Here is a 12,326-nt window from a genome sequence, read left to right on the forward strand (position 1 = left end):
AGAGTTACTGGCTACAGCTGCGCACAGGACACTTCACAAGCAAGGAAGTTCTTGTCCTCAGGCTCCTTATGTGTCTAACCTTATTTCATTTTTTTTAAAATGTAAAGAAAAAAGTATGGGAAAAATAGTAAATTTCTCCCTAGGGGAGGCTTGTGTAGTTAATAAGTATCAACTCATCCAGATTGTTTTTACACATAAAAATCCCACATGGCTTGGAACTACTGCTAGGCAGTTATACTGCTCATTCATTAACACATATTTTAGAAATAATGTTACATTACCAAAAAAAAAAAAAAAAAAAAGGAATAACAAACAGCTAACACATAACTATATGAAATTGACCAAATCTAGAGTTGTGGGAAATACAGTTCCTACCACACCTCCACACCCCACCCCACAACCCCATAGGGTTTTGTGGATGTAGGGCTGAGAGCATGGGGGGGATGGAAGCGCTGCCAGGTTTTCCCTTCCTTTTTTAAGTTAATATTTTGAACTTCTGTTTACATGAACATACTGAACTGACTGGTCAGCCACAAACCTCATTTGGAACTGTAAGTATGCACTCAGGCAGAAGCAGAGACCCTCCTCCCCCCAACCCCACCCCCCAAAAAAGGCAAATATTGCGTTAAGTGTAAACTACTAAAAAAATGAAGAGAAGTTTTTTAAAAATGGACAAGGTAAGGAAACTGTTTCTGTGCTTGTTTCATCTAAATTAAGATGTCTAAAAGCAGCATTTTTCTTTTGTGAAGTGAAGTTTCAAAGCTGTATGAAATCAATGTTCAGTTGTAAACTTTTGAATGAATAACCATAACATTTTGTTCAGGGTTATGAACATTTCAGAATCATGAACAACCTCGGTTCCCAAGGTATTTGTAACTCTGAGGTTCTACCATAACATATAGGTGAAAGATTTTATACTAGAGTCACTGGATCTAATTTCAATCAGTGAATAAAAAATACTTGAAGTTAAAAGCAAAGTGTTGAAGAACATCAATGTTCTAAGATGGGCCTATTAGGAAAAAAATGAGAAAATTAAGAACTATCAAGAAACGTAAAGAAGAAAAGAAACAAGTAAGTGTAAAGAGATGACCATGTCCAGTGGGTAGTATCAACTAACATTGGATGCTGAAGCAGATGGTGGATCTCTCAATGTTAAGAGAGATTTAGTTTGCCAGAATCTACAAGCTTCTAGAAAGTGGACATGGCTTCTGATATCACAATTCTATACTAAATTGGTTAGCTCATCTTATTTTTCAATCTTAAGTTTTCACTAGGTTGTTTCTTAGATTTGTAGTAAATGCTAAAGCTGCGGAGTAATACTGCAAACACATGGCTAGCATTTAGTAATTACCAAACATCATTCTATGAATTTATATGATTTAGTTTGCCAAAAAATTGAAGGCAGCAGAAAGTAACTGAATGGACTGAAGTAATAATGGAAATAGATCATTCTTCTGAAGTAAAAAGAAAACATTGTCAGGAGCTGTTAAGTAGTGAGATGGAAAGGATTAGTGCTCATCTCAAAAAGCACAAAAAAATGGTTTCTTCATGAGCAAGTGTACAAATGAATTAAGCTTTTTTTCTGCTGAGGTAAGACAGCAGTACACTAGTGAGTCTGATGATCCTCTATACCACTGTTGTCATTGAAATACAGCTGCGATAAAAACAAGTGCCTGTTTCAAGACATACAACACCCCTTCAAAATACATTTTATTCAGGACCAGCATCCATTCACCCTCCAAAATAACTAAGATCAATCACTGGTTATGCTATTATAAACAAATGAAAGATAAAGACTTGAAATACTTGATAAGAAAGTTGCAACCTTCTTTTTATATAGCACAAATTGAGCAATGTTAAGAAAATATTGGAAGACAGAGGGAAAGTGCATTCCTACTAAATGTCATTGATTCTGTGTCTGAAAAAGAAAACCACAGAACATTAAAGTCAAAAATTCTAGAAATTTCAGCCAAGAAAGTAGAAAAAAAGTGTGACACATGGTCTTGGCCATTTGCTTAGATAACAAAAGAGAATTTTAAAAAATTGAAAGTTTAAAACTTCTCAGATGCAAACAACCTAAACCTCTGACATATGCAGCACACGATTTTTTCCAGTTGAGATATAAAGTAACACCTAGCCCAGTTCTGCAGATCATGAAAATTCAAAAATACTTCTGCAACCACCATAAGCTTGATGCACACTGACGAAAAAACTGATGTCCCAGCTTCCCAATGACACTCTGGTGGAACTCTCAGGAAGATTGCGTGTTTATATTTGCATCCAACTGCCACAATCCTGAAACATGTGCTGAGCATAAAGAAGACTTTGATCAAAACACAACATGTAATTTACACAACAAGGAACTCTACAGAGAAGCACTACACTTACAAAGCAACTGAAAGTGGTTTCGAAGGGACTTGACAGATGACGCTCAGGCTGATGACACTGCTGCTGCAGTCTCAGTGGAAATCTGTCTTGATCTATTTAACAACAATGAACTAGAACCACAAAAAGACAATTCAAACTGATTCAGAGAAGTTCTGGAACCTTTCCATTAACTTGGCCAGGATTAGCTTTGGAGTCCTTCCAGTACTGACCACAAATACAAAAGCCATCAGGTGAAACATAATCTCAAATTCCTTAATACCCTTCTAGCATTTAAAATTGAAGATCCAGATTTCTACCCTAATTCTAGGTCTATGAAGGCTGTTGTTACAATTAATAACATCAAAATGGTTGAAAAGCGTGGAAATAAAACTGTGGAAAAACTTCATAATAGGCTAGGTACTGAAATACAAAATAAATTGGTGAAAGTGTACTGGTATAGAAGGGAAGATAAAGAGTAATAAGACAATAGTAGACTGGAGACTCAATTATTGTTTTTAGCTTTACTTACAGAAAACATGCCTTTTTATAGTATAAGAAAATATAATTAAAGAAATAAAGCATAAAAGAAATACCATGCACTTGACTTCATAAATCTTTATGGTTCTCTCCACCTTTTTCTAGGCCCCCTCTTCTCCCCCACCCCCCCCGAGAATAATGAGGGGTGGGTTTTTTTGAAGAGGGGGAAATCATATCAATCTTGACCAATATCTACTCATTTGTCTGTTAAAATGAGACTATTTGAAAAGACATGATTTTTTGTATTTTATAACAAAAATGGACAAAGCTAATCATATGTAGATATCATCTGAGCACTTACAAGGGAGTTTTTTCAGATGGTCTCTATCCAATCTCTGATGATGATAGGATGGTAAAAATGCCCATGACCAATCTACACTAGAGCTTCCACAATTGTTAGCGCTGGCTGATCTACACAAGTATTTATTAGGCCGTGACAGGAGAATTTCTGTAAATCTTCAGTGCAGATGCAGTCTCTGTGATGCTTTTGTACAGTAAGTCCCTTTTATTGGTGCTATGTCTCATACCCTGAAACTAACAGGGCGACTTGCTGAACGCTGGAGTGATAGCAATACCTGCTGAGCAAGACAGTCAGAAAGCAGTTTCGTCCTCTAAGAGGACAATATCTACCGCCTTTCCAAAGAACTGACCTGTCTGTACAGTTTTTTTAGTTTGATATGTTTTGTAGGTGAGCAGGGGGTCAGTTATTGATCGTATTGATAGCAAGCATTTAACTTAGCATGGGCATTTAGAAACTGCTTAAATGTGCAGCAGCCATTTGAATACTTTTTGAGTGCAGTTTGACCTCCTGAAAGACGAGGATACAGTGACACTTCAAAGACGTGAAATGTTTCATTCTCCTTGCAATCACCTGCCTGCTTTCTCACTTTTGTCACAGAGACTATAAAAGGAACTCAGAAAGATTTGCTGGTAGCTAGCTTCAATTTCTTTGTAATATTACTAGATAAAAATGATACGGATATTTTAATTGAGACAAAATGCAAATCAGTACATATACAATGCGTAAATTAATTGTGTGGTACACTTTTGGAAAACAGTAAATGCATTTTTACCTTTGTGTCATAATTTTGTAGGCATCTGGGAGGAAGCATTCTGTGTTTTCCATTTGGAAAGGGTCGGCATCACAAATCTTGTCATCTGTCCGTCCATAATTAGCACTCTCTATCATAATGACATCACTTCCTGGACACCGAAGGTCAATGGAGTAGCCCTCGCAAGACAGTTCTCTCCTAACTAAACCAAATGGTAGTGCTGCTCGGCTGAAACCTTAAAAAAAAAAATTAGGAATCAAATTAAAACAATGAGAAAAAACTGACAAAAGGAAAACACTTTCTGGCGTATGCATGGATGTTACACTTTCTATCCCATGCTCAAGGAGAGGAAAGTAACACAAGCCATTACAGACGTTTTTTATCATGTTCACAGAACATAGCTTTTGGCATTGTAATCATATTAGCCTAATTGCAAAATATCTTTAAAAATTCCTGAATGTTTTCCAAAGATCTAAATTCATATTGAATTGGTCCAGGGTCTCCCTTTTAGAAGCAGAGATAAATACAGTAATGAGGTATTGCCAGGCATAAGAGAAAATCACAGAGTGAAGAAACGTTTTCAGAATTTCAGAATTGCTTGGTGGTTTCTTCTGGATTCTACACATTCTGAGCTTTAATTAAAAAAAATGTTACAAAGTTAAGTTTTCAGTCCTTTGCACTGAAAAGCTACTGTTTTTACAGTGTAAATCAATGTGCTGTTGCTCTTTTATTGCACATTTGCAGAAAACTCAGCTACACAACAGGGGAGAATTCTTCTCACAACCAATTCACATAGCTGCCGAGTTTTCAGAGGCAGGACCTTAACCTCCCCTTTCTCCACCCCAGGAGAACCTGTCTCTCTAAGGCTACGTCTACACTACGGGGGGGGAGATCGATTTCAGATATGCAAATTCAGCTACGGGAATAGCGTAGCTGAATTCGACGTATCTGATCCGACTTACCCCGCTGTGAGGACGGCGGCAAATCGACCGCCGCGGCTCCCCCGTCGATGGCGCTTACTCCTACCTGGGCTGGTGGAGTACGCACATCGATTCGGGGATCGATTATCGCGTCCCGACGAGACGCAATAAATCGATCCCCGAGAGATCAGTTTTCTACCGCCAATCCGGGCGGGTAGTGAAGACCAGCCCTAAGAAGGATAAGGAGGGGCAGCTGGAGGAGTCAGCTGGAGCATCTGGATAGATGAAGAAGTTGATTCGGTGGGAGTTCTAGTAGGGGGAAGTGCCTGGTGCAGCTGAGTGTGTAGTGGGCAGTGGCAAAAGAAGCTGGTTGGGTGGAAGTGCAGTGTCAGGGAGCCAACTGCAGCAAGGTCAGTCTCCCACCAACACACTGGGGCATAGCTGAGGCTAGCAGGGGGTTGCCTGATTGACTTGGTGAACGGATGGAGCTAAACTACTACTTGACCCAGCAGCAGCCAGCACAACACATCCCACACTGCAACTGTGCTTGATCCTGCTTCCTGCTCCCATGCCTGCTCCCAGCCTATGCCTGCTCCTGCCCTTATCCATCCTGGACACCTTTGGCTCTGACCCCCGGCTCTGCTTCCCGACCATGCCTCTGGCTCACTCTGGGCTCCGGCATTCGGCTTCTGACCTCTGGCTCTGACCCAAGATGTTGGGAGAGGGAGTGCACTTGGGGCAGCTGGCTGAGTGGTGGCGGTGGGAGGTGCTTGACTGGGGCAGTGAGTGTCCGCCTGGTGGTAGGACGGAGGTGTGGTCTCAGGTGTGGGTTCCCTGGTGATAACGGTGTTTGGGATGGCAAGAGGGCCTTATGATGAGCAACTTGCCAAGCAGCTACTTTGCCCTCTATCTAACTACTCAGATCCCAGCCTGAGAAGCAGTCTGCAAGAGTGGGGAGCAGGCAGAGATGATGAGAGTCACAGCTAAACAATGTGAGGAAAAAGCGTTGCCTGTCTCGGTTCTCTCCTCTTTGTGCCTCTCCTCGCTCTTTGAAATACAGCTTTCCTTTCTTGGATGTTCTATGTCCCAAAAGTGGCCCCCATGACAGTTTCTGCCTGACACAGACACAGTACATAACAGCTTGTAAGAGCTGCTCGGCAGACCTACATTTTAGTGTACGTACCTGTGCCATTTTGCATAAACTAATAGCACATTACTTGAGTAACAGCACTACGAGTAAGTATGTGAGTAATTTCTGCAATGGACTGCAGAAGTGTGCTGAAAAGTTCCTGCGTCCAATCAGGAAAATTCATCCCCTTTACAATTCCCCCCCCCCCCCCCACGAAATCTTCTTCTGTCTGAGAGAATTCCTTAAAGCAAACCATTCCATTGAGGGTTTTGAAGTAACATGCAATTATCTGGGGCACCAAAACCTAGGACTAGCTAATTCAATAGGAAACCTTTTGTCCTTTATCATCATTATGCAGTCAGTGTAGAGTGCTAGCATAAAGTAGCTATATGCTATATTCTGCTATACCAGGGGTTCTCAAACTGGGGGTCGGAATCCCTCAACTTATTACATTGGGGGGCTGCGAGCTGTCAGCCTCCACCCCAAACCCCGTTTTGCTTCCAGCATTTATAATGGTGTTAAATATATTAAAAAAGTGGTTTTAATTTATAAGGGGGTGGGGGGGGTCGCACTCAGAGTCATGCTATGTGAAAGGGGTCACCAGCATAAAAATTTGAGAACCACTGTGCTATACGTACAAGATTTAACATAGATCAGATTGCTCTGTCTCCCTGACACAAAATTTGAACCCATCATCATCTTAAATTGTGGGATAAGTTAGATGATTTGATAGTACTAAATAACTTCTTTAAAAATAGTAGATACTTTTCAACAGCACCACAGATTTTTTTTTTTTTTTAAGCATTCTAGTAAAACTAGTAACACACTCTAGCACTGTTATAGTTAAGATTCCATAAAGGTTTCTGGTGTACACTAAAGGGTTAGGTATTTCAAGAATTACCTATCTAAACATTTCTCTCCCTTCCATAAGCAAAACATTTGGAATAATATACAACTATTACACACATACAGTCATTATGTGATCAGAAAGATTTTTGGTTCAGACATTTATTACACACATGCAACACAGCATATGAATCATTTGGTATAGTCTATTTTAAATATGGTGAATTGCAGGGGTGGCCAAAGTTACTGACCCTCTGAGACACACATGATAATCAACAGAAGTTCGAGAGCCGGGTGTGCTTGCCGGGGCTTGGGGCTTCAGCCCCGTGGCGGGGTGGTGGCTCGGGTCTTCTGCCCTGTAGAGAGATGGTTCTGGGGGTTTCAGCCCCACGGGAAGCACCTGCTGAAGCTCCCAGCCCCAGCAGGTGTGCCCCATGGGGATGAAGCCCTGAGCCCTAACAGGCATCCCCACAGGGCTGAAGCCCCTAGACTCCCCTCCCCGCTGGGCAAAAGCCCCGAGCTCCCCCCACCCCCCAGTCTGGTATGTGGGAGAATGGGAGGGCGGTGTAAGGGGCTCTGAGAGCTGCACTTCAACTGTAAAAGAGCTGTGGTTTGGACACCACTGGTATACGTATTAATACGACTGGCATAATTATTATTTATTTATAGTAGTTCTCACGCGGTGCTATGTGTTTTCCAACCAAACATAAAGAATGCCTAGTTTCTGCACCAAAGAGTTTATAATAATAAATGCATTGTAACAATAATACATAGCTAAAATTCAAACAAAGACAAACAGACAAAGAGCAGGTGGTGTAGCATGTGCCATTTTGGGGCATTTGGATGGGGGCATGAAAGAGAATATTCTCAAGTCACATACACACTGGTTTCTTATAGTCATGGTATCAGAAGTATGTCTTTAGAAGAGAATCAAAAGCAGAGAAAGTAGTGGCTTTGTGGATCAGCACAGGAAGAGTATTCTGAGCAAAATGGAAGAAAGCGCAGAGATGACTGGGGGAGAATTTGAGGATAGTGGAGTAACTGGAGAAGCAGAAGAGACAAGAAGTGACAAAAAGGACAAGGCCAAATAAGTACAGAAGGGCAGAATTATATAGAGCTTTGAAGGAAAGGACAATAATCTTGAATTTGATGAGGTGGAGAAGGAGAATCCAGTGGAAAGATTTAAAGAAAGAAATGATATGGTCAAATTGACGGGCGAGAAAGTGATCTTGGCAGTAGTAGAGGCATTCTTTCTATTGTGTTAGTAATCTGTGGATTAAAACTTCCATTGAATTGAGATGATGAGTTGTAAGATCTCCAAAATAGATTCATAGATTCATAGATTCTAGGACTGGAAGGGACCTCGAGAGGTCATCGAGTCCAGTCCCCTGCCCGCATGGCAGGACCAAATACTGTCTAGACCATCCCTGATAGACATTTATCTAACCTACTCTTAAATATCTCCAGAGATGGAGATTCCACAACCTCCCTAGGCAAGGGAAGAAAACAAGAAAAGACTTGTTTCTTTTAATCATGTCAATCTGTAAGCGAAGTCAGTTTACACTCATCCATTTTAATATTTATTAAAAACAGAAGAAAGAACGGTACACTTTAAAAAAAAGAAACTTCAAATTAAACTTTCACATCATCCAAAACTCGTGCCCCTAGGTTTGACAGAACATATGATGCATGGCATCAAACACTAATATTAGATCTTTGCTAAATCTAGTCACAATGGGCCAAGATAAAGCCAGAAGGTCATGCTCTCGTCTCCGATACATGAGTGTGATTCAATTACAGTCAACATATTTTGATCCAAAGTATATACACTTTAGCTTGTGACTATGGCCTGTATATATTCTTCCTTTGCAACAAATTACTGCAGAGAAGCTACAGAATCTGACCATTACCCCATTCTACACCCCCATAAGGGTGCAAAATGGGCAGAGGAATGAGATGCCCACAGATGCATATAACAGCTCCTCCAAACAAACCACCATGGCCCCAGCCATGCCAGGACTAGTAATAATGCTGCCAATGGTTGCCATTCCTGCATTCTGTGATTCTGAAAATGAAGTCATCCAGCACAAAGTAGGGAATTAGTTAATTCTGCCTATGCTGCCGGATTTTTCCTGTGGCCTCCTGGCAGTTTGTAGAGGAGCGCTAGATGGGTGCAGAGCATCTTGCTTCTAAGAGAGGTTAAAGTAGCTGACAGTGTGTGGCTGACTGAGCACAGTAAGCCACTCCGTGTTTGCAGCATCAGGTCAGACACTTCTATCGTTACAGGGATGGTACTGAAAATCATGCTACATTATCTATGATGAATACAGATCGTTACCCTCATTTATATTTGCAACAGGAAATATACTGAATCCTAAAAATACTGTACTGATGTTAGCTAACTGCAAATCTTATATCTAAGGGAAGTGGCAATTGATTTAAGTATCACCAATTCTACATTGACCTAGATTTCCCCTCCCCCTTCCCTACATGCATTGCTCTATATTTGGGCTGACATTTCAAAATATTAGACAAGCTAACATCAGGTCACTCATTGGGTAACAGAGGACACTCACATTATATTGTAGGATGCTACTTTGCAGAGAGAGAAGGCGGGAAAGCAGTGTGTTAGACAGGGAGGTCCCTCTATGGAATTTTTACAACACAATTACCATAAAGTAAGCAAAAAAAATTTACAAGTCCTGTAACAAAGCTGATGTGATCTTTATTCTAAGCTTCATTTATAATCTTTTGCTATCAACAAAGAAAAAATAAGCATTTCAACAAGCAAAGTGTAATTCAATCCATCTTACAACCCTGACAATCGAAGAAAGAACTAGTGGGAGGCCTTGTGAGTGAAAAATCAATATTGCAGCTTTGTGCCGTGCAAATGTGAACACTGCCAAATAGCAGTGCTTAGGATAAAATGAACTGTTTTGCTCCATTTTCTCCTCTCTGAACAAATGATTTTGAAAAGACAGCTTTTTTTCCAGTGCTATAAAATGTCAAGCAATAACGCTCTGTGCTTTTGGTGAATGACTGGAATAAATACCTCTTGGCAACAGGTGCAGTGACTTAGGACTGAAATACATTCACATTCAGGAGATAACTCCTGATAAACTGCTACAGGATGGAAATTTGAAAGACCAGGGTTTTGCATCATTTCAAAGCTTTTTACAAGTAAGTATGCTACTCTGTCAATAATTACTATTGTCACTAGCAACTTTATATCTCAGGTGCACTTCCAGCCATTAATGTTTTGAACACCCTGCTTTACTAATGAATCTTCATTCAGTCTGCTGCCTGGATGAAAAAACTTTACAGTGCCACACACAAACTATTTTGTTAGACTGCAAATCAAAACAAAAATAAAAATCAACTTTCCTTGTTGTTTTTGCTAATTGCTTCCAGGCTAACCATGTCCTGGATGACAGTGCTCATGATGTCTAAGGAAGCACAGTGCTAGCTGATTGTCAAGGACCTTTACAGTACTGGGGCTGTGACTGCAAGCACAAGCTAAACATTAACTCAAGTAACAGCCTATTGCCAACTGAAGCATATGCTACCTCCGATTCATTTGTGTTTATATATTTTAATCAGATTTCTTTCCTAAAATGGAAAGGAGAAAAATACTTAATGAGAAAAAGAACAAGGTTGCTGTCATGCTGAACACTCAACTTATAAACAATTTTCATGGCAAACATATGCCTGTTGCACATTTTACTTGCTCAAAGTTCAGTTGAGTGTATTCATTGTATCTGAAATAATAAAATAAATCTGCTCTTCTAAGATCATGTTTCCAGTTTCAAGTAAGGCTAAAAGTAAGTTAATGGGGATTTTTAATGGTAGCAGGCGTTTCTTTGTGCCATATCGATCATTGAGTCCAAAGAATAGTTTGTAAAGAAACTTTCCCCACTACTTATTCCTATTTAATTGCAAACTGAAGTACACATTGCAGAAATCTAATTTGCATGCTCTGCTTTACTAAGTAGACATAATGTGATCCACACTATGCTAAAAAATATTTTACAGAAGTTTGCAAAATGTCATGTTCTGCCTCATTTACCATCCTGTTGTCAAGCTACTTAATCCAATTAAAGAAATATTTTGTCTTTAACAAGTTATCTAAATTAATAAAAGCACAAAGAGAAGTTAATAATACAGTTTTGTGCCCACTCGCATACAATCCTTTTGAGTTGCCAATATTAACAGAATGCAACAAGCTTAATATACAAAGATTAAAAAAAAGTTACCTTGGAATTTTTCCCCATGTAAAGAAAAAACAAAAAGAGTAATATTACTGGCAACTATGAGTACTACTTGCGGTTAGAACCTTGGTAAAACTTAAACCACCAGTAAATCTTCCTGGAAATACAAAATTATTCGAAGCAAAAGAGTGCAGTCGTTGAAGGTAATATGAACACGAAACAAAACTGACCAGGGTGATTATAACAATGAAATGTCAGTTTTTGTGTTATTTGGCTCTTATGGAAAGGTCTTTCGGAAAGAGCACATCTTTTCAAGAAGAATGTTTACAGTTGTCTCTCTCACAATCGTTTATTTTATCAAATCATGAAATACAATTCAAGTTCCAAACAAGACACAGTGAGGCATGTTGAGCAGAATTTCAATAATAACTTGTTAAACAAATGCAAAGCTTGATGAAAAAAGTTCTTTTATTTTCCGATCAAAACGGGATAGACTGGATGAGAATATTTTGTAATTCTGCATTCTATAAAAAAGCAGATATGTATGAACAACTGTGTTTAGAATCCTTCTCCCTACTTCTGAAAGAATGCATTATGTGTGTAGGTATGAGAGAGAGAGAGAGAGAGAGAGAGAGAGAGACAGAGAGAGAGACAGAGGGAGAAGAGGGGCAGTTTACAAAAATTATGGGAATTCATAGCATGGGCTCACCAAAGCATTTGTCAAGTCATGCATAAAACCCTCAGAATCCAGAAATTCCTCACAGGATCGATCTAACACCACCACTAAGGGTAGTCTCTCTGTCCCTCTCCCCCCCCACACACACCTTTGGGGGGGGGGGGCCACACGTGGCAGTGTATATTTTATACAAACAAGCATGTTATTTTGTTAAACAGCTTCTAAATTATCCAATACTGGTCAACAGATCATGCTTTGCAGTAGCAAATACCACAAAGATATAGGCAATTTAAATGACAAGTGTGCTATCTAATTCTAGCTTCAAAGGAAAAAATCGTTCTGGCAAGCATGTCTATTAAAAGATTACATAGGCACAATAAGAGCTTCTGATACTACTCCGAGGTCTGGAGTTCACAGTACTCAGTTCTCATTTCAGTGAAATCCACTAGATAAAATGTAAACAGTATGAATCAATGCCACAGTAGACAACAGCCAGCTGTTCCAACCAGGATAGAAAAATATGCAGAAAATGACCCCTTTTTAAAATTGGTTGTCCTGCCATCATCTTCATATAGAGTGTAACATTTTCAC

The 12,326-nt window shown here is 39.7% G+C and overlaps 1 protein-coding gene across 9 annotated transcripts in view; it reads right to left on the reverse strand.

The window, feature by feature from the left end:
• The window catches only part of LOC112103319 (adhesion G protein-coupled receptor L2), a 185,969-nt gene that overhangs the window by 81,627 nt on the left and 92,016 nt on the right, over positions 1-12,326 (reverse strand). For all 9 annotated transcript variants that reach the window (XM_029912337.1, XM_029912331.1, XM_029912330.1 and 6 more), the window contains exon 3: positions 3,978-4,191. In XM_029912337.1, the coding sequence (XP_029768197.1) occupies positions 3,978-4,191 (214 nt within the window). The remainder of the gene's footprint in view (positions 1-3,977; positions 4,192-12,326) is intronic.

Source organism: Terrapene carolina, unplaced genomic scaffold, assembly GCF_002925995.2.
Source record: "Terrapene carolina triunguis isolate 2854851 unplaced genomic scaffold, T_m_triunguis-2.0 Scaffold210, whole genome shotgun sequence".
Lineage (NCBI taxonomy): Eukaryota > Metazoa > Chordata > Testudines > Emydidae > Terrapene > Terrapene triunguis.